General features: G+C 44.7%; 1 protein-coding gene across 1 annotated transcript in view; it reads left to right on the top strand.

Annotated features, from left to right (window-relative positions):
* The window catches only part of galnt17 (polypeptide N-acetylgalactosaminyltransferase 17), a 305543-nt gene that overhangs the window by 98794 nt on the left and 178777 nt on the right, over positions 1 to 27972 (top strand). The window contains exon 5 of the mRNA XM_068008148.1: positions 24240 to 24437. Coding sequence (XP_067864249.1) covers positions 24240 to 24437 — 198 coding nt within the window. The remainder of the gene's footprint in view (positions 1 to 24239; positions 24438 to 27972) is intronic.

Genomic DNA, 27972 nt, shown 5'->3' with positions numbered 1-27972 from the left:
TATACGCAAATTGGCTGCCACATTTCCCTGTTTTACAACAGTGGATTACATCCTGGGGATGAGGGGGTGGACATATGAGGAGAGGTTGAGTAGATTGGGACTCTACTCATTGGAGTTCAGAAGAATGAGAGGCGATCTTATTGAAACATATAAGATTGTGAAGGGGCTTGATCGGGTGGATGCGGTAAGGATGTTCCCAAGGATGGGTGAAACTAGAACTAGGGGGCATAATCTTAGAATAAGGGGCTGCTCTTTCAAAACTGAGATGAGGAGAAACTTCTTCACTCAGAGGGTAGTAGGCCTGTGGAATTTGCTGCCCCAGGAAGCTGTGGAAGCTACATCATTAAATAAATTTAAAACAGAAATCGACAGTTTCCTAGAAGTAAAGGGAATTAGGGGTTACGGGGAGCGGGCAGGAAATTGGACATGAATTTAGATTTGAGGTTAGGATCAGATCAGCCATGATCTGAATGAATGGCGGAGCAGGCTCGAGGGGCCGATTGGCCTACTCCTGCTCCTATTTCTTATGTTCTTATGTTCTTATTTCAAAAGCACTTCATTGCCTGTGAAGATCAAGCATTTCTGTTACGAACTCAACACGAAAGACACTTGTGATCAGCAGCAGTGATTGTGATTCCTTTGTTGACGGTTAGGTAATAAAAAGGTGGTGTATTGAGAATGTATTTTTTTTTAGCCACTTCTGTCTGCAACTTGAAACGATGAGCATTAGGTGAGTTTTGTTCTTCCAAATGTCCTGTGGTTTGGGGATGGGAACCCAAATATGGTTTCACATCCAGGGTGGTTCCATGCATTTTGTATGCTTTACCTGCATGTAGCAAACTGATTTACTTCTCTTGTGCTGGAAATATGTTTATAGAGCATCAGGTGACTATGCATGCATCTTGAGATTTTCATCCTTAAATTCAGTGATCAGTCAGTGGAGCCACTGATTAATAGGCTACTTTTAAATGGTGGACCCAGCCATTCTTATATAAAAACAGAAAATGCTGGAAATACTCAGCAGGTCAGGCAGCATCTGTGGAGAGAGAAAAACAGAGTTAACGTTTCAGGTCGATGAAGTTTCATTAGAACTTGAAGAAGTTAGAGATTTAACAGTTCTTAAGCAAGTACAGATCCAGGGAAAAGATGCGGGGGGTGGGGAAGAACAAAAGGGAAGGTCTGTGATAGGGTAGGAGTGATTAAATGTCAAATGGGAAACAGAAAATGCTGGAAATATTCAGCAGGTCAGGCAGCATCTGTGGAGAGAGAAACAGAGGTAACGTTTCAGGTCAATGATCTTTCGACAGAACTGGAAGAACCTGCCATTCTTATGATTGGCTCAGTACGTGCCTTTTTCTGGCATAGCGCATATCATTGGTGGGTGCCAGATATCCCATCCTGGCTTCTCTTTTATATCTTGAGAGACAAATAAGTCTGACCCAGCAGTTGGAATAAAAAAAAAGCAGGAACAGTGGAATCAGACTCAGCCAGGGAATTAGATTTTTATATATAGATCTCACCTCCGGTCCCTTCCACACAGGAATACGAAACAGCAGAGAAAAGATGATAGTAATTAACTAGAGAGTGAACAAACTAAACCACGTAATGAAAGTCATTATTTCACTTCTTGGTTTTCTTCCTATTTGAAGTAATGCATCTGTTAGGGCTAGTAATCTGAATGGAACAACTGACCCTAATTCAACCAAACTCTACCATTTTCTGACAAATCCCTCATACACAGCCACTCAACTCAACATCTAACATGCCCTTTGTTTTATGTTTCTTTAATTATCATTTGTTTCTTTTATGCTTAGTTTTAGAATATTGCTTGAATAATTGGGGGCTTTTTTTGCTTGCAAAATTGTTTTTTTCCCCCACTGGAACAGACAAAGTTAAGGGGATCTAATAGAGGTTTTCAAAATGATGAAGCATTTTGAGAGGGTAAATGCTGGAAGATTGTTTCTGCTGGTTGGTGAATCAGTGATAAGGGGCCGTAGACTGAGGGTTATCAACAGAAGAACAAAGGGAAAAGTTGGAAGCAATTTTTTTTCACACAGAGGGCTATTACAACATGGAATGCTTTACCAAAGTACTTATTAAGGCAGAGACAAAAACATCATTTAAAAAGGAATTGGATAAGTATTTGAGAATTAAGAATAGAATAGGATCTAGCGAAAGGGAAAAGAATAGGTATTAAAGTAGATGGCTCCAGTTGACGAGTTAGCACTGGCATAAATCTCCTTCCCTGTTATATGTAGTTATGATTCTATGATTTTGTGTTTAATTTTTATTCTCATTTTCTGCCTCAAAGTGTTCTCCTTCTCTCATCCATTCCAATAAACATTTCTCTATTTATCTTCAGAATATTTTCCCCTAGGGTGCGAGGGAGAACAATAAAACTGATCCCAAGTGAAAAGGACATAAGCCAAGAGGAAAGATTTGACAAGCTTAAACTCTGTACACTAAAAAAGGGGGAGATCAAGAAGGGGAAGCTCATTGAAATGTACAGAATATTAAATGGCATAGATAAAGTACGTTACAATATTACTTTGAATTGACCAGAAAAGCAGAGTCAGAGGGCATAAATTTAAATTAGTGAGAAATAATTTGAAAAAGGATATTACGGAGAGTAAGTCCGAGTCTTCGCTCCTACATTTCCTGCAGGGAATGGCACTCTCAAGAGCGCATCACGATTGCACAACCCACAATTTATTGTCTATTATTTTAATGGCAGAAAATTATAGGCTATGCACGCGTGATTTTCTGTGATGTGCCCCTGCAAGCGCTTTTTCTCACTGGGAGTGCAGAATTGGCATGTAAGCACTCATAGACACTTGGAACAGTCTGCCAGGTGGGGCATTAGCACAAGGGGCATTCAAAATACAGCTGTCTGCTGTAGTGGGAAAGTTAGAGTCGTAAAGGGATGTGCTTTGTCCATGTTTCCCCACATTACAACCGTGACTATACTTCAAAAGTACTTCATTAGCTGCAAAGTGCTTTAGGACATCCTGAGATTGTGAAAGGCACTATATAAATGCAAGTCAGTCTTTCTTTTATCAAAATGTAAACATTTAACTGCAGTACCTGTTACACCGGTGGGTGGGGCTGTGATAGTGTCTTTCAGTATTAAGTGTCACAAAATGTTAGCTGCTAAAATAACAGCAACTACATAGTATATTGGGGTAGATTTTCAACTTGCCAACCAGGGATCATGGATTGGCCTCCTGCTATAGAAACCGCCCGATTTTTATTTTCATCTAAATCAATGGAAATGAAAATCGGATGATTTCCGTAACGGGCAGCGAGGGTGCAATGCCAGTTTTACATCAAGGTGGCAAATTGAAAATCTACCCCAGTGAAAATTAATACTAAACAAAATCCAGTCTGCATGCAGTTGCAGGCTCTAGCCACTAAATGTTGCTCTAGAGCAGCCTACGTGCGTCTCAGTCAGCAGGTATAGGTAAGCTGTAAAGTTTATAAGCAAAATTCTAACTTTCTGCTTTTTTGTGGCCCCGGCAGTCCCTCTTGATTCCTTCTCACGTCACCCCTCTCTGTGCAATGACCCCCTTCTACCCCTCCCGATGACTCCCTCTTCCTACGGCCATCTGTTAGCATTTTGCAGCTTCTTATCAGATCTGACTGGCTGCTCATCTGCTCAACCAACCCCCCTTCCCAACTACCGCCCCCCCCCCCGAACCCTGGAAAATTATAGCCTGTTCTACCATGTACTGCTTCAGCGCTGTTCCCTGAAATGGAAACAATGTTCCATTGACCAGCCCTTTGGTGCCCCCAACACAGCCAGCGTCCCGTTCCCCTGCATCACTGAGAATAAATGTATCTGATGCCCCCACCCCCCCCTCCAAAAAGCACTAATTTCTGCCTCCCTCCCCATGGAGTATGGAAATTGTTGCTGGCCCACTGTCATCGCCCTAACATCACTGGCACATATATCGACCCTGGCCCATTCTAATACTCCCAGCCTTCCACTGAGAAGAATAATCATCCCTTGCCCACTGCCCCTCCTCCACCTAGCATCAAAAGGGGCCTTGGGAAACTGTTTCCCCGCCATCACGAATCATCCAAACTTTGTTCCCCTTTCCACCTTCCTTCTCCCGCCCGACGTTGTCCCCCGTTCCATCTCCCGCCTTCCCCTATCTCATCCTCCTCTGCACTCCATCCTCCTCACCCTCTCCTCTCTCCCTTTCTCTCCTCCCAATCCCTCTCCCTCTCCCCAAACTTTTTTCCTCATCCCATCTCTTTTCTCCCCTCATCGCCTCCTCTCCCATCCATCTTGCTCCATTGTGACCCTTCTCCTTTTCCTTTCCCCTCCTCTCTTTCTCCTCTTCCTCACCTCCTCTCCCCCACCCCTCCCTCTCCCCTCTGCCTCCTCCCTTCTCCCCTTTCCCCTCTCCCCTCTCCCATCTAGGTCCATTTATCCCACCTTGCCTTCTAACCCTGCTTGACCTAATTACCGCACTTGGCCTTGAGTCCCTGTGAACAATGCCACAGAAGATTATCTAGTTAATTGAATACATTACGAGCAGAGTTGTAGAAGTTCATTATACAGAACATACAGCAAGCAAAACTACAGCGGGGATGTTAAAAATCACTTATTTTTCCATTTTCATGTGGTAATAATAACACAGAAAAATCTTCTTTTCTTGTTATACTCCAGTCTTCATCATTTGTGCTGTCTTCACATTGCATGCACTGCTGGTCGATGGATAATTTAAAGATGTTTCAAAACAGGATTATTCATCATTCTTCCTAGATCAGAAATGGCCATTGACTGAAATTTTTCCATTTTTGGCTTGTCTGTCATACTGGGTGAGTTGATAATGCAGTCAGTGATCTGTTATCACAGTAAGAGACCCATAATTTTTAGACACAACAGAGGTGACTACACATAATGTAAAAGATTGAGACCAAATCTGTTATAGATTTGTTTTGATGGATTTTCATCTGAGACAGTTTGTTAAAGTACAGACAGGTGAAAATCTTGCTTAATATCTCAGAAGTTACATCTTTGGGCAGATCAGGACAAGATTTCACACACAGATTGGGCCATGGAATGGGGGTCATGTTACTGTCCTACTAAATATTCATTTCAATGGAATAAGACTTGATTCAATAAATGGGTTTACTTTACTTGCCGGAGTTTGACTCTTTTGGCGACTTGGAGATTCCACATATCTAAGCCAAGGAGGGAGGGGGAAAAACAGCCAGAGTTCCCATTTTTGATCGACGTTCAATGACATCGAACGAGGACAGGATCAGACTTAGCTGTAATGTCCCCCATGGTTGAATAGCCTGACTGCACTCACTGTCACTTGAGCGAAGTACTGGCACCTGTGGAACTGTCCTGCAATGTGAGTCAATGCCTTCAAGAGAGAGAAAAAAACTGGAGGGGAACTTTAGATAAGAAACATACTAACCCCTTTGAATGTGCATATTCCGATGGAATGAAGTCAGATTCAGTCGGATTTGTCTTGAAGATGAAGTGGAAATATTTATGCTTCAATCGGCACATTATGAGGATTTGCCAGTTCCCCCTATTACCATTCATCATAGTGCTGCTAATGGATTTCACCTCTGAACAACCCGAAATAGCTTTTTCCATCATGCAATTTCCATTATACTTTCCCCTGATTGAGTCCTTCTACTTTCATCTTCAAGGTAGGTGGCTGAGGCCTCTAAAGTAGAACCTTCGCCTTTCTGCCCACCCCCACAGCGAACGAGCGGCGCCTGTTGTTCATAATACTTGCCCTTGCCCATTTAATTTGCATTGCAAGTTGCTGTAAGTAGGAGATCAAAATGGCTGGTGCCCTCTACAGGGCATCTGGGATCTGTCTGAACTGGGCAATCAACTGTAGAAGGTTAATTGTAATCAGATTGAAGGACTGAGGATTGGACAGTGCAGAGTCTGAACCAGGAAGTGTAAGTTAGAATAGTGAATTCAATATCAAATCAGGTACAGAAAGCAAAATAAAGAGAAGGAAAGAAAGAGAGAGAAAAAAAAGACAGAAAGAAAAAGTAAAAAAAGTAATTTAATTTAAAAAAAAATCTCCAACAACAATTAAAAGCTGAAGGAATGAGACTCCACACTTGTAAAAGTTAATTTTCAGTGCCAGAGAGGTTGTTTGGCAGTTATTAAGACTTATCACGCCGTTAAAAAGGGTACTTAGACTGAAATGGACAAGCCCTAACTTTCTGTGGTGAGTTTAGTTCATATCCACCGTGCAAATACAGGAACTTTACGCCGTTCAATGCATTGCAATGGTGAGTCAGACAGCGAGATACCGTTTGCGGGAAGCTAACGGCGGAGCAGCGTTTCTCAGACAGCAACCTCTGGATTTTCGCGTTTAACCGCGCATCTGCCCTCGCCTGAAGTTGCCGTGCGATTTGCACATGAATAACGGTGAGCGCCATTAGCTTCACCATTATTTTGACAGTAAATTCTGGCCAAATGTAATAAAATGAACTGGAACTTTCTTCTGTGGGTGAAGCTGATTTTTAGCCCCTTTTGTAAGAATGAAAGAATTGAACAAAGCCAGTACCGAGACAAATCTTAGGTAAAGTGCTTCATTTTTGACGCAGTCATTTTGTGACCATAATTGGTTTTTCATCAAATTTCACCTGTTTTTAAACTGAACAAGTTCATCTTTGGATGAATGTTGTAATAGATGAGTATATACCATGTACGTATCCCAGATGATTGCTTTTTGTGACAGACTAATTGTGCTAATAACAATGTTCGCATATCCAGAGCATTTTCATGTTTCTCCATATCAGTGGAGTGCTTGTGTTTGGTGGCATCAGTCAGGGAAGACTTTCAGCATATTCTGTTCTCAGCATCGGTGCCAATGCATTGATTTATTTTCAGACTGCGTGCAGGCCACCAATTTCTGTCTTCCCATTGAGAAAACAATCAGCAGAAATGAAGGAAAAAGTCAAGTAGTTACATGAGAACTTTTCAGAAACAAACAGAACAAATCCTTGGAGGGCAAATACTTTCCACATTTGCATTTATCTCCACGATGACCCTGCTTCTTTCAAACCACAATATTATGATTGTTCTTGCTTCAGTGGCTTAAAAAATGTCGGTGCTGAAAATAAAGGTCAGCCTGTCAGGTCCAGTGATATCATGAGCAACAGTCCAAAGCTCAGCGGTAAATGTTTCGAAAATTGTGCAGGCGACATCAAATGCTCAGACAGGGTGATCTTTGTTTTGAACATTTATTTATTTCAAATTTACTGCCAGAGAAGGCAATAATTTCCACATTGGTTCCCATTTCCCAAAAGCAGGTCCAACGCACATGTGGATGAGCTGATGCCGACTGTATGGAGATTTTGGTTTTAAACTTTTGAAAATACCTTGCATCCTCATCAACCCTCAACCAACATCACTAAAACAGATTAACTGATCATTATCTCATTGCTGTTTGTGGGACCTTGATGTGCGCAAATTGGCTGCTGCATTTCCTACATTACAACAGTGACTACACTTCAAAAGTATTTAATTGGCTGTAAAACCTGGGGTCATGAAAGGTGCTACATAAATGCAAGTCTTTCTTTTCCTTCCTTCCCTAAAGGTCATTAGTGAACCAATTGGGTTTTTATGATAATCTGACAGCTTCATGATTACTTTAAACTGAAATCAACTTCTCAAACTGCCATGGTGGGATTTGAACTCAAGTTCTCTGGATTATATTTAGGGCTATAGGGGCAAGTAATGCAATCATTTTCCAGTGGCCTGGGATTGCGGCTCTTCGGGTGCAAAATGCACCTGTGACATATCCTGCATTATAATGCAAGATAAGCTGATTATGAAAAATATTTGGCCCTTCTGCCACTCACCACGTGATGCACTGGGGACATCGCAGGGTCAGTTTGCTGATTATTCAGTGTGAGAAGCTTTTAAAGGGCTGCAGTGGAGGGCGAAGTGGCTGGAGGTTGAGAAGGGTGGAGAATTCTCCCCTTCGTTGACACAGCTTTGGAGTTCCTGCTGCGGGATTACTGACTGAGAAGGGTGACTCTTTTTGGAGGGCCATCCTGTAATAAGGAACAACCCCTGAGCAGCATGCGTGAATGCTGTCTTATCTGTGGCTGAAACCAGGGAGCAGTTACGGGAGAAATTTGCTGGACTGTGCTAGCTTGGCAAGGTAGGTGCAGCTTTATTTTAAAATGTTGGCTCAGAATCTACCTTAAATGCAGTTGAAACATTCTCACAGAAGGGGAATGCACTGCATTTTGATAGCTATTCATCTTTCTAAATGCACAGGCATGCTCGTGTTGATCCTGGGCACTGTGTATTTTTGCCACATTGAAGTGTTGATTGTGTAGCTCACTAGATAAGGCAAGTAACAAGCACCAAGAATGCTTTCAGCACAAGGAACTTGGATGCTGTAAGTTTATCCCCAAAATCTGGCTGATGGCCTGGGCGATTGGGTCTCACATACCTTCTCTCACACTTCTCTATTCAATCTATGTCCTCCTCCAATTTCCTTGCTGGAGAAGGCTGCATACAACAAGACAGAATGGATGTGAACAGGAAGGGAGAGGGTCACCAAACCCTTATTTTTTCATAAGGTGCTGTGAAGGAGGCTGGTTGATAAAATTAAGGCACATGGGACACTAAATTGGGCCGTGTAGCGCCCGTTGTTTCGGCGCTACCCGGCCTCTCCGACATCCAAGATGGCGTCTTAGCTGTGCAGGCATGTTTCCAGCGTGACATGTGCCAGACGCCATCTTGGTATAGGAGTTAGCGCAGGCGCAGATAACGAACGTTGGAAGCATGTAAAATAGGGGGAAAATGGCTTCAATCAGTGTGCAACGCTGATTTAAAGTGATTGACAATGTTTTGGGACTTAACGCTCAACTCAATGCACAGTCTTAACCCCAAACATCTGAACGTGTCTTAGATTGCCTGGAGGACCCAACCAGCCCTATTTAAAGGGACCATGCAGGATTTACAGGTTAGTGGCTGGGTTATTGCTTCTGGCTGCTGAGACATTTGTAACTGTTTCTGGAGGTCTCCTATACTTGAATATTAGGACGTGGGGACATAGCCTAACATTTAGAGCCAGGACATGCAGGAGTGAAGTTAGGAAATGCTCTTACACGCAAAGGGTGGGGAAAGTTTGGAATGCTCTTCTGCAAAAGGCAGTTGATTTTTTTTTTTTTTGTTCATGGGATGTGGGCGTCACTGGCAAGGCCAGCATTTATTGCCCATCCCTAATTGCCCTTGAGAAGGTGGTGGTGAGCTGCCTTCCTGAACCGCTGCAGTCTGTGTGGTGAAGGTACTCCCACAGTGCTGTTAGGAAGGGAGTTCCAGGATTTTGACCCAGCGACGATGAAGGAACGGCGATATATTTCCAAGTCGGGATGGTGTGTGACTTGGAGGGGAACGTGCAGGTGGTGTTGTTCCCATGTGCCTGCTGCTCTTGTCCTTCTAGGTGGTAGAGGTCGCGGGTTTGGGAGGTGCTGTCGAAGAAGCCTTGGTGAGTTGCTGCAGTGCATCCTGTGGATGGTACACACTGCAGCCACAGTGCGCCGGTGGTGAAGGGAGTGAATGTTTAGGGTGGTGGATGGGGTGCCAATCAAGTGGGCTGCTTTGTCCTGGATGGTGTCGAGCTTCTTGAGTGTTGTTGGAGCTGCACTCATCCAGGCAAGTGGAGAGTATTCCATCACACTCCTGACTTGTGCCTTGTCGATGGTGGAAAAGCTTTGGGGAGTCAGGAGTTGAGTCACTCACCGCAGAATACCCAGCCTCTGACCTGCTCTTATAGCCACAGTATTTATATGGCTGGTCCAGTTAATTTTCTGGTCAATGGTGACCCCAAGGATGTTGATTGTGGGGGATTCGGCGATGGTAATGCCGTTGAATGTCAAGGGGAGGTTGGTTAGACACTCTCTTGTTGGAGATAGTCTTTGCCTGGCACTTGTCTGGTGCGAATGTTACTTGCCACTTATCAGCCCAAGCCTGGATGTTGTCCAGGTCTTGCTGCATGCGGGCACGGACTGCTTCATTATCTGAGGGGTTGCGAATGGAACTGAACACTGTGCAATCATCAGTGAACATCCCCATTTCTGACCTTATGATGGAGGTAAGGTCATTGATGAAGCAGCTGAAGATGGTTGGGCCTAGGACACTGCCCTAAGGAACTCCTGCAGCAATGTCTTGGGGCTGAGATGATTGGCCTCCAACAACCACTACCATCTTACTTTGTGCTAGGTGTGACGCCAGCCACTGGAGAGTTTTCCCCCTGATTCCCATTGACTTCAATTTTACTAGGGCTCCTTGGTGTCACACTCGGTCAAATGCTGCCTTGATATCAAGGGCAGTCACTCTCACCCCACCTTTGAATTCAGCTCTTTTGTCCACGTTTGGACCAAGGCTGTAATGAGGTCTGGAGCAGAGTGGTTCTGGCAGAACCCAAACTGAGCATCGGTGAGCAGGTTATTGGTGAGTAAGTGCCGCTTGATAGCACTGTCGACAACACCTTCCTTCAGTTTGCTGATGATTGAGAGTAGACTGATGGGGTGGTAATTGGCTGGATTGGATTTGTCCTGCTTTTTGTGGACAGGACATACCTGGGCAATTTTCCACATTGTCGGGTAGATGCCAGTGTTGTAGCTGTACTGGAACAGCTTGGCTGGAGGCACAGCTAGTTCTGGAGCACAAGTCTTCAGCACTACAGCCGGGATGTTGTCGGGGTCCATAGCCTTTGCTGTATCCAGTGCACTCAGCTGTTTCTTGATATCACGTGGAGTGAATCGAATTGGCTGAAGACTGGCTTCTGCATGGTGGGGATATTGGGAGGAGGCTGAGATGGATCATCCACTCGACACTCCTGGCTGAAGATGGTTGCAAACGCTTCAGCCTTGTCTTTTGCATTCACGTGCTGGACTCCGCCATCATTGAAGATGGGGATGCTTACAGAGCCTCCTCCACCTGTTAATTGTTTAACTGTCCACCACCATTCACGACCGGAAGTGGCAGGACTGCAGAGCTTTGATCTGATCCGTTGGTTGTGGAATCGCTTAGCTCTTTCTATAGCAAGTTGCTTCCGCTGTTTAGCATGCATGTAGTCTTGAGTTGTAGCTTCACCAGGTTGGCACCTCATTTTTAGGTACACCTGGTGCTGCTCCTGGCATGCCCTTCTACATTCCTCATTGAACCAGGGTTGATCCCCTGGCTTGTTGGTAATGGTAGAGTGAGGAATATGCCAGGCCATGAGGTTACAGATTGTGCTGGAATACAATTCTGCTGCTGCTGATGGCCTACAGCGCCTCATGGATGCCCAGTTTTGAGCTGCTAGATCTGTTCTGAATCTATCCCATTTAGCACGGTGATAGTGCCACACAACACGTTGGATGGTGTCCTCAGTGCAAAGACGGGACTTTGTCTCCACAACGACTGTGCGGTGGTCACTCCTACCAATACTGTCATGCACAGATGCATTTATGCATTTGCGACAGGTCGATTGGTGAGGACGAGGTCAAGTAAGTTTTTCCCTTGTGTTGGTTCGATCACCACCTGCCGCAGGCCCAGTCTGGCAGCTACTTCCTTCAGGACTCGGCTAGCTCGGTCAGTAGTGGTGCTACCGAGCCACTCTTGGTGGTGGACATTGAAGTCCCCCACCCAGAGTACATTCTGTGCCCTTGCTACCTTCAGTGCTTCCTCCAAGTGGTGTTCAACATGGAGGAGGACTGATTCATCAGCTGAGGGAGGGTGGTAGGTGGTAATCAGCTCAATTGTGAATTCTAAATCTGAGATTGATAGATTTCTGTGAACCAAGGGTATTAAGGGTGGGGCTAAGGTGGGTATATCGAGTTAGGTCACAGGTCTAGCATGATCTCATTGAATTATGGAACAGGCTCGAGGGGCTAAATGCCACTGCCACTTGCTGCCTCCTGATATTCGCCACCCTCTCCTGCAAGAAAGCGGGGCATGTGTCTGGGTGATGTGCCTGTCATGGTTGAATAGCTGCCAGTGTGTGTGGCCTGTGAGTTGATGTGGGCGGTTTGCAACAGTGGTAATGTGTAAGGGTGAGAGGAAACATCAGGTTGGAAGAGTTGAGTACTGATGGAAAGAGTTTGTTGGTATGTGGGGGATGGGGGCTGTAGTGCGTGGTGCAGTTGGTAGGAGACGCCACTTGACAGTTGACCTCACTCACCTTGACCACTCATGTCAAAGCATTGAACTTCTTCCTGCACTGCATCCATGTTCATGATGCTGTGCACCTGGCATTGACTTCGTCCCCCGCTGCCTCCCACCACCTTTTGGCTTGCCTCTTTTCTGGAGGGCCTCTTGCCCACCCCCACACTGCGGATATAGGATGTTCCTCCTTCTGGCATCCTCTTGCACCAAGGTCTCTAGTGCATCAGCAGAGAACCTTAGGGCATGCACTCTCACAGGCCTGGTACCAACTAAGCTCGGCAGATTGGTGAGGTCTGGTATGCAGATTGGAATACGTGGGATTTAGCAGTGCAACAACCTTTATTCAATGTTTTAACATAACTCATCCGTGTGCAAACATAGGGATACGACCTACATCTGTGTTTTAGGTGCGCGACGTCTGATCTCCGTTCAGACTCCGTGCAGACAGTGGACTGTTATTTTCAGCAAATAACAGGTACCAGCTACCTTTAAGAGATTTCCAAGAAACATCCTTCCTTTAAGAGATTGGGCTCCTCCTGCTGGTGGAAAGTGTAAATTGCACTGATTCCACTGCAAGGCCCAGAATGGAACGCTTATTGCAGGTTCGTACTCAAGCCAGCCGAAACTCGCGAACTGCCTGTGCAGGGGTCATTGGGCACGGGGTAATAACACATCACTCTACCCATGCCCAAAAATGGCCGTTATCCAAATTTTTCGCCCCATAGTATTAATGGAAATGTGGCAGTATGGATGGGAAGTTGCTTAATGGACAGAAAACAGAGAATAGTGGTTTAAGAATATTTTTTGGACTAGAGTAACAAAGTTCGTACCATTACTCAACTCAATATATATAAATGATCTATACTTGGGTATGGGGACAGAATAGTAACATTTGCATACAACATAAAAGTGGGGAGCATTGTTAACTGTGAAGAATGATTCATGCACTCAAACAGGTAGGCCTGGAGAACACCCGATATTGGGCCTTAGGCCTCATTTAAATGAGCTGTGGACACCTGGGCATCCCGAGGCAGCTCCCTGACTAAGAGGCCATGAATTTTGGGCTGCTGTGTTGCCGACAGCAGTTCTCAACTCGATTGTTTTAGGGGATGTGATTGAGGCGGGGGGGGGCAACCGGGAGAGGATCAATCGGGATGGGGCTTGAGGCGGTGGTCAGGAATGGGGTCAAGACGGTAATCGGGACGAGGGCGTGCAGTGGCTGTTAAGTATTTTTATAAACATACTTTTTTGGTGGTGGCCTGCAGCTGTCCCTTTAAGAACCGGTCAGGCCGCATGTCGACCTGGTTTTCCTGAAAACAGCTAGTTTCTGGGAAACCCAATTTTGTACAAGGGGCCTCAAACAGACGTAACGCCCTGTATTTGCACATGCAAAGGCTCTAATGCCTGTTCAGGCATGGCCCCTGGATGCCTATTTTTTGCCTATACCAATATGGTGGGCGGCACACTCCATGCCTTGTAATGGACACGCACTTCCTGTCCACCATACTGGAGGCTTAGGCACCCATTTAGCCCTGAAAAACGGGCATGGCACCATCAGATTTCTAGGCCAGTGACTTGCAAACAGATACACCAAAAGCACAAATATATCTTTAACAGCAAGGATCCGATTGAAGGGAACAAACCTTGTTTGGAGTACCCGCTTGAAATGGGCACTAAGTTCAGTTCTTCCACTTGCATTATGGGCGTCTCCCCTCATTTGTATGAACATTGGAGGTAAACAGGATCTAAGTGCCAGAGGCACTTTTGGGTCACATTATTGAGTTCTGTGTGCATCAGGCTTAATGAGTTTCATATGTTGGCTGTTAGATAAGATTCCTTAAAAACCCACATCCTGACAGCAATGACAACAAGCAGGGATAAATCCTTGGCTTGTTCTTTATTCCTCCTTTTGTAGCTTTGAAGCATCGTGGCCAATTGAAGTGTCACAGCTGTTCCCCTGGTTGACTTCGCAAAGACAGGGAATAAAACCTGGAGCTTTCTGGGGAGTGGATGTCAGTACCACAAAGGGGAAGGAACCTTATTTTAAAAAAAGAAAAATCCAAATCTAAATTTTAAAAAGTAAATTTTAAACATTCTTATCCCTGCTTCCTTCCTTCAGGCTTTCCTTTCATTAGGCCTCTGCTTGACCTGCTTTATCTGGAAGATCACAACCGTCACCAATTCCATGATATGATATTCAAACAGAGGTGCACATCTGAGAATGTGGACAGTGTCAGTATTTCCTCCTCTTAAAGAACGGGGTTCAAAAAAGGGAAAACTGGATGAAAACTGACAGAATTCATTCCAACTCACAGGCAGATTGGAGTTTCAAAAAGCTTTCTAACATAGACCTTATATCCTTCTGATGAAGCAGCCAATACTGTAACCACCAAATAATAGATTGTGCAGTATATGCACATTACTACTTTTGAAAACTTTCAGTTTGCTATTAACTCAGGAAAAATCTGAACCATTGATTCACAGCAGATCTAGGTTTCACTGGAGTGCTCTTCAGTGTACCATTACCTCACTTATAACACATTACATTTAGTGCGGCCAATCTTGCTTGTCACGATTGGGGATTTTTGACATTAAATTGTAACTTGAGGTTGAAGTTCCATGTATGGAATTGCTATGGCTTCAATACAAATACATCTGGTCAAAAGCGCCACAAATCTCCCTGCAAGCTTAGTCTTTATGCTGAATTTAATCCTGCAAATGAACTGCAGCTGCTAAAAATCATTTGCTATTCACAGAATTCTTGGGTTGAATGCCACTGACCTGCAATTCTAACTTAAATTCACCCCACAGTTGAATAAAATCTCACCCCAATAGCTGAAGCACTTAACTGGCAGACAGCTGGTAACAGCAAAAAATGACAAAGTGCGGCTACTTATTCCAAAAATAGGTAAATCCAAACCAGTGGGTTAAGGGCTGATTATATGAATAGGTTCTCCCAGCCAGCCATGCACTCCCAACCGGGAAAAGGCGGTGCTGTCCCCATGATTTTACACCATAACACCTTCTCAAAGCTTGAGTAGCAAGGTGCACAGGAACTAATGGAAGATTTATTGTTGCTTGTGCAAGATTGTAATACATTCCCCGCCCTTTGTTTTTCTCTATGTACCTTGAACTTCAACCTGAAACACACTGTGCCTGGTTTTTGAAATAACCACGTCGGGCCAGAATTTACTTTAAGCGATGAATGAATGTGCCCGCCATTTGTTAGACTTGCACTCGCCCATAGACTTTCCATGATATTTTGCACGGCAAGTTGCTGTCAGCGGGAGAGCATCCTCTACAGGGCTTCTGAGTGGGGTCTGGAATCGACCAAAGAACAGTCTGATTACATGGCGGCAGACGACAGCACTATTCCCCACAGTTTAAATTGACCAACCTCGTTCGGCTTCCCGGCGTCCGACAGAGTTCGTTCTGGTATCAGTCAGTGCTCCTTCACCCAGTCGAGCCTCAGTTGTGCACTGAAGTCTGTCGACCTCAGGCCCGCCGAGATGAGGACGGATCGCGGTCCTTAGTCATCCTACTATGACCCCATTGAACAAAGTCACATCCCCTGCTCATTGATACTGCTCGACAAGTATCAGCTAGTCCTTTTACCTGCCATTTACCGCGAGGAAATCCGATGTTCCATCCCGAAGTTATTCCCAAGAAACGGGAGCCATGAACCCTGGCCAGTCCATGGCAGCGGTGCATAGCAGGTTTCCCTTGCTTGTTCGGGACCATCCGCATAGCGTTTGACGCGCCTGTCTGAGCTATTTCGAACAAGCCATGCCCGGAGGAAATCGGACTAGGCATGCCAGAGATATAAGCCTCTGACCGGGGCAGACCAGTAGTGGGGAACTGTTGTATTGGAAATAGCAAAGCCAGGCAGGCTGAGCTGTGCAGCCTCAGATGGCAGCACCATTCCCCGCATTTTAAATTGACCGACCTCACTAGGTTTCCGGGGCCAGTGTCCGACCGAGTTCGTCTGGTTTCATTCGGTGCCCCTCGCCCACCCTAGCACCAGTTGTGGAATGAACACAGTCGGCCTTAGGACCATGGAGATAGGAGTCAGAAAGCTGTCTTACAGCCTGCTACTGTAACTCCGCCAACTAGGGTCAAAGACCCAGATCCTTGGCACTGCCGGCCGTGTCTCAGGCAGCTCCTTATGTGAAAAAAATTTGAAAAAATCTGACAGTCGGCTCTCACAGACATTTTCTATAGGTCCCTGACAGCTAAAAAAACTCCCTCCATCTGAATCCAGGCTTAATTGAATATGCACGAATTTTAAATGTCGGCAAGGCATCACTTCAGACAAGCCCTAACTTTCCGTGGCGAGTTTCGTTCATATCTACCACATAAGTACAAGAACTTCACACCGGTCAATGTGTTTGAATGGTGAGTCAGACGGCTAGATGTCGTTTTCACGAAGCTGATGGAGGGACAGCGCATCTCGGATTTCCACATTTAATTCCGCATGTGCCCTCGCCGGAAGTTGCTGTCCGATATGCACATAAAGAACGGTGAGTGCCATTAGCCTCACTGTTATTTTGACAGTAAATTCTGGCCCACCGTTGCAAATGTCCCCTGTGTGTTCTGAATCAAAGATCGTTTGACCTTTTTTGTAGCTGCAGAATGCAAAGTGCAAAATGTATTGCAGCATGGCTGGGCTAACAATACTTGTTCATTCTGAGCATTTTGAATCTAATCTCTATGGTTTATTTAGTGTGTAATGAAAGGATGCAAAATAATTCGCTCAGTGTGTTGAAAATAGTTCCGTAAAATTGAAATGTACTTCTCTGCCTAAATGATAGTAATTTCGTAGTCTAGCTAAGTGCTTTCGGAGGACAGTTTTTAGCGGGGTGCTTCTAAATTAAAACCGATGTTGTTAAATGATCTCACTTACACAGCAAAAGATAACTGCATTCAGCAACAATGAGGTGCAAGAATATTGCCCATCCAAGTCAACAGCAGGAATCGTACAATGTAGATCAAAACTGAATTGGATCATTGTATATAATCTTGCACACCTGATAATGCAAAACCCTCCGAGATCTCTGCGCTCCTCCAATTTTGGCCTCTTGCACATCCCCAATTTTCATTGCTGCACCTTTGGTGGCCACGCCTTCAGCTGCCTAGGCCCTAAGTTCTGGAATTCCCTCCCTAAATCTCTCTGCCTCTCAACCTTTCTCTCCTCCTTTAAGACTCTCCTTAAAACCTACCTCTTTGACCAAGCTTGTGGTCACTTGCCCCAATATCTCCTAATGTGGCTCGGTGTCAAATTTTGTTTCATAATGCTCCTGTAAAGTGCCTTGGGAGATTTTACTGCATTAAAGGCCCAATATAAATGCAAGTTATTGTTGCTCAGTGTGGAATGTTTATTTGGGAGGTGGGAGTGAACCTGAATATTTCCTGCAGGCCTAGTGGTGTTGGCACAAATACAACCACTGTTACTTGTGCTATCACTTCAGAATTGCACAGAGCTGGGTGGTCCAAACTAATTCTCACTAACTGCGTCATGAAGCCAAATGATATTTATAGTTCCTTCCTGTCAGGTAATTGCACACAGTTACTAAACCATCCACCTATAACACCCAGGTACCCAAAACTACAACTTATGGCCTACCAGATATATCGAGGTGGCTCAGGAATGGTTTTAAGCACTCTAAATGATTTTAATTGACATTAAGACACAACAGTTTTTCAGCTAAAGATGCCATACAACATTCTCTGGGAAATGCAACTCAAAACTCAGAATGATCAATTCATCTGTTCCAGGAGATGAGGGGTTAATTTTCGTCAACAACCTCTTCTTTGACTGTCTCTCGTGATCACCTAGAAATCACTGCAAGCCTCTATTTTTATATCTTCTTTTCCAAGTTTGTTGCTGGGCGGAACAGGCTGGTGTTTAGGTCAATTTTCTCACAATTTCAGCAAAGCAGTCCTCGTTATTCATGGCTTATCTGTCCCTTATCCTTACCTGCAGTCAAAATAGACGGACTTCCCAAGGTATTTTAAAGCAGTAGTAAAATCCATGATACTTTTCCTTTCAACATCCTGGACAGTAAGCAAGGACCATCAGTACTCTGATTTTGGCCAAGTTTAACTTGGCTCTTTGCTCCAGTGGTGTTTTGAATACAATGAATCCGTTCTCGCTGGGTTATTGATCCCAAATTAGTCCAATTGTAATTTCAGCTCAATGGTATTGACTGCACATGAGTTATCGTTCATGAACTGTTCATACTTTTAAGTCCATCATGGTCTTTTACCAAGTTAAGTCTGTTATCCATCTCACGGTTCCTGGACGAGCGTCACCCTGACAGTTCCCGCTCCATTGGCCTTACTTAGTCTTCTTTAAAATAGCAGGCACTAAAAAGTCCAAATTCCTTCATGCCTGATTCACTTCACTAGTGTCCTAGCAAGTTGTCCATTCTGCAGCTAGGGCAAAACAATATTCCACATATTCATGCAGTGCTTTAGATTGCATCTTCACTTTTATTATTTGAAGGGACTGCTCCTCAACTTTTGACTCCACTTATTCAACTTTGGCCAAATGGTGTGCAAGGTGAGCAGATCTGAGGACCTCTTGGTGGATCAGCTTCTGTGGGCCGAGCAAAATCTGCAATATATAGGTCCAGGATGCATAGAATATCCAGGGTGGACGATGTTTAGGACTTTGGAAAATGTCTGGGACCTCAGAGTATGAGCCAGTTTGCTCAAGGCTGTCTGGGACTAGCAGGCAATGCAGGACATTAATTGTATACTCAGCCCTGACTGGCAAATAGTATTATAATCTGGAAATCATATTTACTTTTGAACAAGTCGCATGTATTTTATTCGTGCATTCTCCTAATTATAAGAGGGTGCTTGTAACTGTTTGCTACCTCCTTGGCCTTTGCAAAAATAGGACTTCCAGGTTAACTAGGTTCAGGGTTCAGGGCAGTGGAATTGTTCTATTAGCTCAGACTGGCAGAGGGGGAAGAAATATGCTGATCCCTCTCTTGCGATTAGAGGGACCCTTGCAAGGAAGGAGCAGAGGTACATTCATTCCCTCCACCACAGGTGCGCAGTGGCTGCAGTGTGTATCATCCACAGGATGCACTGCAGCAACTCGCCTAGGCTTCTTCGACAGCACCTCCCAAACCTATGACCTCTGCCACCTAGAAGGACAAGGGCAGCAGGCACATGGGAACAACACCACCTGCACGTTCCCCTCCAAGTCACACACCATCCCAACTTGGAAATATATCGCCGTTCCTTCATCGTCGCTGGGTCAAAATCCTGGAAAGCCCTACCTAACAGCACTGTGGGAGAACCTTCACCACACGGACTGCAGCGGTTCAAGAAGGAGGCTCACCACCCCCTTCTCAAGGGCAATTAGGGATGGGCAATAAATGCTGGCCTTGCCAGCGACGTCCACATCCCATGAACGAATAAAAAAAAATGATCAAACCAATTGTTGTAAGCAGTTTCCATGGTCATTTTTCCTGGTGCCAGTCTACAAATTACCAGATTTATTGAATTTAGCTTCACAACTTGTAAGGGTGGAATTTGAACTCATAAGCCTTCAATACCACAACACCTCACTGCGACACCCATATTTTACTGTAATATTGGTGGAGCTCCTGTGGTGTTGCTCCCAGTAAGCAGAATACGATGTCTGACCTGTCTGTGTTGTTTTCTTGTTACTGGCTGTGTGTGTCTCTCTCTATCTCCTCTTTTGTTTCTCCCTGTCTATTTCTGTTCTCTCTTTGCGGTCTTTGCTTTAGCACCTGTCTTCTTTTGTGGCTCTATCTCTGTTGTGTCCGAGCCAACGTACATCCCTCAACCAGTTACCAAGAGAGATTAACTGGTTACTTATCTCATTTGCTGTATGTGGGACCTTGCTGTGTACAGATCGGCTGCTGCACTTGCCTACGACACAATAATGACTGTACTTCAAAATAACTATTTGGCTGTGAAGCACTTTGGGATGTCCTGAGGATGTGAAAAGTGCTATATAAATGCAAGTTATTTTCTTAAGGTTTTAAGAGTTTTGGGTGGGAGGCTGATAACGTGGTCCATGTGCACTGATGCCAGAACCACTGCTTTTCAGGTGCCGCCCTATAGTGCAACGGCAGCTGATTTCCTTGCCATGCTGGTGGTCCTGGGGTAGAATACATGACTTGCTGTAACCTCCCCAGGGCTGATGGACAGGAAATCCAATGCCAGTGCTCCTTCCAGTGCTCTTAAAGAGCTGCTGGTGGCCCTTAAATCTTCCCTGAAGTGGTGGGTAAATGGCTATAACAGGCACACATGGAAGAACAGCACCTTTTACTGAAGCAGCTTTGAAGGTGCTGCTGGAGGAAGCCATGCTAACGATACTTTTTTTGTATCATTACGGGGAGGTCACCGTCCAGCCACTCGCAGGATGGAAGTGGCTGTCAGAGTAAATGCTACTTAAACTGTGCACTAGGGCAGCTGGGGAAAAAATGTTCTGGTTTCAGCAACACTGAAAAATAAGTATAAACATCATGAAAAATGAGTAAGCTAAATGTAAGCAGAAATTTTCGAACATAGGCTTGAGGACTATTAAGAGCATTTCAGTGTAAGTTAAGTTCAAAGCAGCATCACACAGGGAGAATACACAGCACTCTGACAACTGTTCATGCATTTTCTAAATGTACAGGCATGCTCATGTTGCACCAGAGCACTCTGTATTGCTGCCATGGCCCGTTACATGTGGCAAATATTTTGTGAACACAAGATTATTTGGATGCTGCATGTTCACAGGTGACTGCTGCCCATGGCACTTGAATGGGAAGCAGCTCTCAGAATCCACTTTTGAAATCTATGTCCCTTTTTCTATCTGCTTTCAGCTGCACATAACCAGCACCAACTCATGCAGACAAGAGGGCAGTCATTTAACACATGACAATTAATTGCTTACAAGGAAAGGGCCCTGGAGATTTTGAGCCGGGAGGAAATAGAGGGAGTGAGAAAGGGTGAGGGAGGAGGCCTCCTGAAGTTCATGGCTAATATCATCTTTTGTTTTTCATTCTTCAATTTAATCAGTTGCTCATTCACCTTCTCACACACAGACACACTCCAGCACTGCCCTGTAACACATTGGTATGTCTTGGCATCATTCTAAAATATGCTGTACTTCGCCTGTGAGTTCCAGTGCAGCCTTAAAACTGAACACCTCACAGCGCCCTGCCTTATTGATTCCTACACTGGCCAACACCATCACAACTAAATCCACTCTAGTGGGTTCAGTTAGTGAGGTCCATGAGGAAGTACTTAGTGGAACACAGAGCAAGGGTGAGGGAGAAGCAAATGCAGATGAAATTGGAGGAGCTGAAACTTTACTGGCTGGAGGGACAGCTTGAGAGCTCCATCAGCTGCTGGGCCTACGGATTTGGAGCTCACAGGGCCTGCCGACAAATGTAATTTAGTAGCTCAGCACTCAGCTGTTCATGTGTTCCTTTTTAGAGTGTGATGAGCAACTTGTATAGTTTGAGGGTGTCTCTGGAGGAGTCACAACTGTGCAGTGCTCCATGATTGACAGACGTAACTATAGACCACCATGGAAAGGATGGTCATTCCAGGGCCCTCTTCAATGGATCCCTTTGGAAGAGTTCCTAAGCTCAGCCCAAAGTCTTTAGCAAACATTGGAGACTTTGGCCTCCAATCTACAGCCGCCTATCTTCTTTGTATTCACCATATTGGGACCTCTTTATGACCAACCTCATAACTGCCCAGAAGCCTGCTCGCACATCGATTTTTGGTCATGCCAAGGGAGAGCAGAGCAGCAAGGGAGTGTCTTCCTGGAAGTTTTTTTTTCCAGATCTGCTTGCTGGAACCCTCCCATTGCTCCCAGATGTTGGGAGCCCCCTTTCCATGACTCTAATATCCTTCCTATAATGAGATGCTCAGAATTGCAGATAGTACTCCAGCTATGACCTAATCAGTGTCTTGTACAAAATCAACATTACTTCCTTGCTTTTACATTTAATACCTGTATGTATAAAACCCAGAATGCTTGCCCTTTAATGGCCTTTTCCAACTCCACTCCCAGCTTTAAAGGTCTATGTAACTGCCCCCACATCTCCCTCTTTCTCTCCTGTTAATAATCTTGCCACCTCGCGTGCACTTCCTTTGACTGTTGTTTTTCCCAAAATGTACTACTTCACAATTCTCTGCATTGAACATCAACTGCCACCCACCTGACCACTGCAACATGATCTTTTGCAATCACTTGTGTTCTTCCTCACAGTTTGCCATGCCTCTTAATTCGGTATCATTAGCAAACATTCCTCACGTGCTTGTGTTCAAATCACTTACATAAATGAAAAAGAAAAGAAGTCACAGAACAAATCCCTGGGGCACACCATGACCCACAGCCCACCAATCCAAAAAACATTGAATTCATGTAGTATCCACTATAACCACTGACTAGTCTTTTGAGTAAAGCCTAAAACTATATAAAGCAGAAATTCCTTCTTTAATATTACAGATGTATGTATTTTTAAGTAGGGAGTAGGAACTTAGTCGGGTGCTTAAGTTTGGATATTTCAAGGTCCATATAACAGATCTTCAGATATCTTTGGGATAATGCAAAAGGCTGCAAAAATCTGCAACCCACATTGTTTAACGACAATCTCCAGAATTACTTGTACAGTTACTTATCACTTGTGCTAGAAGGGTTTTGTTTACATTGCAAAATAATAGAAGATTCTGGAATTTGCCATTTTGCCGTTGTAATGTACGGCACAAATTTGAGCAGATGTTAAAAAGTGATCACAGCCTCTACAAATAACTGATCAGCTGACTATAAAACAAACTCATGATTGGATGGAATCTGGAGATCTCGGAATCCTTTTTTGACAATTGCAGTGCAAAATCAAGAGATCTCCGAATTATATCTTGAGCCTGCTGGTCTACAAGTGAAATCCTTTTACCATGAGCAACTTAGAACTGTTAGATTAGAGATTCCCAAACACAGAGGAAAAAACAAGACAAGGTAGATTTTAGTGCCACAGAACTTATTTCAAACAAACTACGATGAACATACATGGGACTTCTCCACATAGAGCTAAAGTTCTCATTCACACACGAAATGCACATAACTCTTGTGGGCCGTGCGGTGGTGATTTTCAACTGCTGGCCGCCTGCTTCTCGCCTGAAAAATGGGTGACCGGCATCTGAAATTGGGAGGCACCTCAGCCACCCCATTGATATTCCACCCCACCTGATGCAATTTTCAGCTCTATACATGGGCAAACAGCCATCCAACTGCAATAGGCATAAGACATCTTAAAGATGCAAATCGGGGCCCAATGTCGGTTATAGGATCCCAATTTGCATATTTTCAGATACAAGCAGGTGTATCATACACTGTGCACGCACTGGCCTTTTGTACCTTAAAGGGACAGCAGGAGGCTGCTCAGAGAGCAGTCTAGAAAGTTTTTAATTTTAATGTTTGCTCCTCCTAGGCCCACAAAAAAACTTTGGTCTTTTCGAGGTCACCCCAGGATCGCCTCCCTCTCCCCGCCCCACCCCCCCCCACCCGTACCTGACCTGCCGGCTGGCTCCCAAACTGATTTCCCACCCTCCTACACCTGGTAAGCTGCAGTAGGATGCCTGCAGCTCGCCAGTGTCACTTAAATGAGGTGGCTTTGGTGTGGGGGGTTGTGGGGGCCGCTCCACTGACTCCGTGCCCGTTTCGGGTGAAAGTTGAACATTCCCCCCTTGTGTTTCTAAAATTTTGGGAGCAATCCCTAATACTGAAAGCTGAAGTTAAGGTTTGAGGCAAACTAAACTTGGGCAGTTATTTATATGGCCCTCCTGTGATGGTACTCAAATGATTTAAGTATTAACAATTGAATTTGTATGATTTTTTTTAATGTAAGGAATATGCTTTCAGGCATCATGGGCTAATCTAATAAGTGGAATAATTGTATTTCCACTAGGTCATCGGAACTAACAACTTTTAGATGTACTCTGATATTATACTGGCCATGGCTTCAGTGCTGGAGTATTGCCATTTTATACAAAGCTGACAGTGTTTTAATATATTTCCATCTTCTCTTTTTAGGGTTGAACCAGTACTGGCCAGAATTAAAGATGACAGAAAGCGAATTATCCTTCCATCTATTGACAACATCAAGCACAAAACGTTTGAGGTCCAACGTTATGAAAACTGTGCCCATGGTTACACCTGGGAGCTCTGGTGCATGTACATTAGCCCTCCCAAAGAATGGTGGGATAGAGCAGACCCTACGTTGCCAATCAGGTCAGTTATCCTTCTGGTTGCATTTAGAAAATTTCTCTTTCAGACCTATGATGAATAAATTAAACATGGTGGATGAATGCAAGGCAAAAAAAGACATTGGGGCTGGATTTTTGTCTTCAACACCTGGGTGGGTAAACTGAGGGAGCATATCGTCTGCTCTTTATAGAACTTGCATGATTTTCATTCCATTGGAAGGCATGTTCTATAAAGGGCAGTTGATGCAGATGAAAATCTAGCCCATTAACTTCTATTGACTCTCAGCTCCTTCCTCTAACTGTTTTTAAAAAAACTGTAGATAAGGAACTAGTACTGAAAAAAATGATGGGAACTCAAAGTAGAAAAAACAACAGATCCTGTTGGCATAAATGATAGAATGCCAAGGGAATTCAGAGATGAAATACTGGAGGCTTTGACTACAATCTTTCAAACGATCTTAGATATGGAAGCTTTGCCGGAAGGCTGGAGGGTTGCCAAAGTAGCACCTCTGTTCAAAGGGAGAACGAGAAAAACCAAGAATCATAGATTAGTCAGTCTAGCAACAGTAATAAGTACATTTCTAGAGGTTATAATATTAATACTCAAAGAGGCATAACCTTAATACTCAATTAGAAAAACATGAGTTAATTAAGGACAATCAATATGGATTTGTAAAAGGCAAATTGTGTTTGACAAATTTAACGCAGTTCATTGAGGCAATAACCGAGTGTCTGGAATAAAGCAATAAAGGAAATGCAGTGGCTATTGTGTGTGTGCATCTTCAAAAGGCATTTGGTGAGGTGAAACATAGGAGGCTTGAAAATAAAATAAGGCAGTATTAAAGGGAAAGTAGTCACATGGATAAGAAATTGTCTATAAAACAGAAAAAGAGTAATGAGTGATTCACAGGAGTTTTTTGGACTGAAGAGAGTAGATTTGAACTTTTACCATTGGGTGGAAAACTAATGGGAGTGCATTGGCTGCCCATTGCACACCCCGCCCAATTCATCTTTCCACTTCCTTTCCAAAGCTCAGCAGATCGATCATCAGCTGAAGAAGAGAGATAGGTTAATATTTTGGGGTTTTACTCTTCAATCAGAGTGTTTTTGAATTCTTAAAAAGCTTCATAACAATGTCTGGTTTGTTAATGTTCAAGAAGAATGACTTCTAGATCAAATGCAGTCAAATACATCACAACTACATTTTTTATTGATTTCACGAATGTGCTTGGGCAGATAGGCATTTGAGGTGTATAGATGAATACTGTGGAGGAAAGACTTCAGGCATGTAGGTCACAGTAAATAAGTGAACTGAAGGAGTGCTCCAGACAGAACATCCTAACAATAATTGACCTGCCTGAATGATTGGAAAGTCAGAGGCAATCAGTGTTGTTCCAGGCCTATAATCTGACAAATGCTTGGCTCGCGGAGGCCAGAGAATTTGAAAGCCAGCAAGTCATTTGTCAATGGAACCTGGTTGTGATAATCCACGACTGGTAGACTAATTTAAACTCCTGAGATTTCGAGTCTGGCGACATATTTTATAAGTTCAATTCCTCATAGTCTTGTAAAGTAGCAAGATTTATTTATTTTTGGTCTTGTTTTCCAACATGTTAGTGGAAGTTGCAAAGTTGAGGTGAGTGTCTTCTCGTATGTATATAAATGAATAAAGTGGCAATTTATACACTCGGCAGCATGGCTGATAGGACACCGATTAAAGATTTTGAAGTAGTATTTCGACAGAAGGGTCACTGTTGCAAAATTTCATCTATGCAGTTGAGAAATGATTACTAATACTTTGGACAGGTTATAAGATAAGAAAGAATTTGCTCTCGGATAGGGAGTCAATTATTGTCTTCACTCGATTTTTATTCTTCTTGGAATGAAAATCAGGCGGATTCTATAAAGGACGGGCTTTCCACCCCACCAGATAACCGCCCAGGCGGAGAAGATGAAAATCTACCCCATAGCATCTTTTATATCCTCAGGGCTTCCCAGAGTATTTCATAGCCTATGAATTATCCTGAAGTGGCATCATTTTTGTTCTGTCGGGAAACACAGCTGCCGGTTTGTGCATAGCAAAGTCCCACAAATAGCAATAAGATAAATGACCAGTTAATCTGTTTTTGGTAGTGTTGGTCGAGGAAGGAATGTTGGCCAGGACACCAGGAGAGCTCCCTTATATACAGGGCATAAGAGGCACACTTAGGGGGGAGTTTTAACCCCCAAGGACGGGTGGGTTGGGGGTGGGTGGGAGGTAAAAATTTTAAATTTCTCAAACCTGAAATTAGTGGGTTGCCCGCGCGATCGTAGCAGGCAACACACTAATTGGATCCACTTACCTGCTCCTCCGGGTTCCCCGCTGCTGATCTGCGCGTCGGGCGGGCTGCGCATGCGCAGTAAGATCTGTCAGCTGGAGGCGCTCTATTTAAAGGGGCAGTCCTCCACTGACAGATGCTGCAACAAACAGCAAAAATTACAGCATGGAGCAGGCCAGGGGGAAGGCTGCTCCCAGTTTAATGATGCCTCACCCCAGGTATCATTAGATGGGGTGAGGAGGAGGGGGAGGACAGAGATCTTCCACCCGGCGGGCGGGAGGAAGCGGCCTGCCTCTGCCACCAAGAAGGCCTGGCTCGAGGTGGCAGAGGAGGTCACCAGCGCCACCAACATATCGCCCACCTGCATACAGTGCAGGAGGCGCTCCAATGACCTCAGTAGGTCAGCCACAGTGAGAACACGTAGTCTTTCCCCTACACTCCGTCTGCCTCAACACTGCCCCCACCCCACATCTCCTTCGGCACTGCCAACACCACTCTGTCACATCACCCCTCACACCCACTCAAACCTCATCCTCATCTTACCTGCACCTACTCACCTCGCCAGTACTCACCCCGCCACTACCACGCAACCCAATCCTCATACAATCTCATGGCTCTATCCCATACTCACCCTCTCATGCATCTCTCTCACGACCAGCCTCACTCAACCTGCCACCACCTGTGCTGCAGCCACAGGGCATGCATCACATATGTGCAGTAGGCAGCGTAAGGCAAACGTGTCGTGAGCATGAAGGGGATGCACAAGGGTGTTTGAGGGTTTGTCATGGTTCTTACTTCTATTGAATTAAAGAATAACTCACATCACACATTATATTGGCACCACTACTGCCACGTCTTCGCCAATCCTGTCCGGTTTGTGCAATAATGCCCTCTCCTGAGGATCACTATGAGGACCCACCACTGATGCCACCCATTGTGTCACTGCAGAGTGGGTGTAGGTGTATTTGCAGGGCTCTTCTGCGCAGACGACTGAGAGACATCAGGGATGTCCCCGGTTGCAGCCTGGAAGGCTGTGGAGCAGAAGTTCGGGAGGGCAGTGGTGACTTTGACAGCGACAGGTAGGAAGATGGTGCACGGGCCAGCCAGGAGCAGTTCGGCATGAAAGAGGCTGCAGATGTTCACGGCTACATGTCGACTGACTCTGAGCCTCCGTGTGCACTGCTGCTCAGAGAGGTCCAGGAGGCTGAGCCTCGGTCTGTGGAACGTGTGGCGAGGGTAGTG

This window comes from Heptranchias perlo, chromosome 28 (assembly GCF_035084215.1).
Source record: "Heptranchias perlo isolate sHepPer1 chromosome 28, sHepPer1.hap1, whole genome shotgun sequence".
Taxonomy (NCBI): domain Eukaryota; kingdom Metazoa; phylum Chordata; class Chondrichthyes; order Hexanchiformes; family Hexanchidae; genus Heptranchias; species Heptranchias perlo.
The sequence above is the reverse complement of the archived record's forward strand: the minus strand, read 5'-3'. Positions and strand labels throughout refer to the sequence as shown.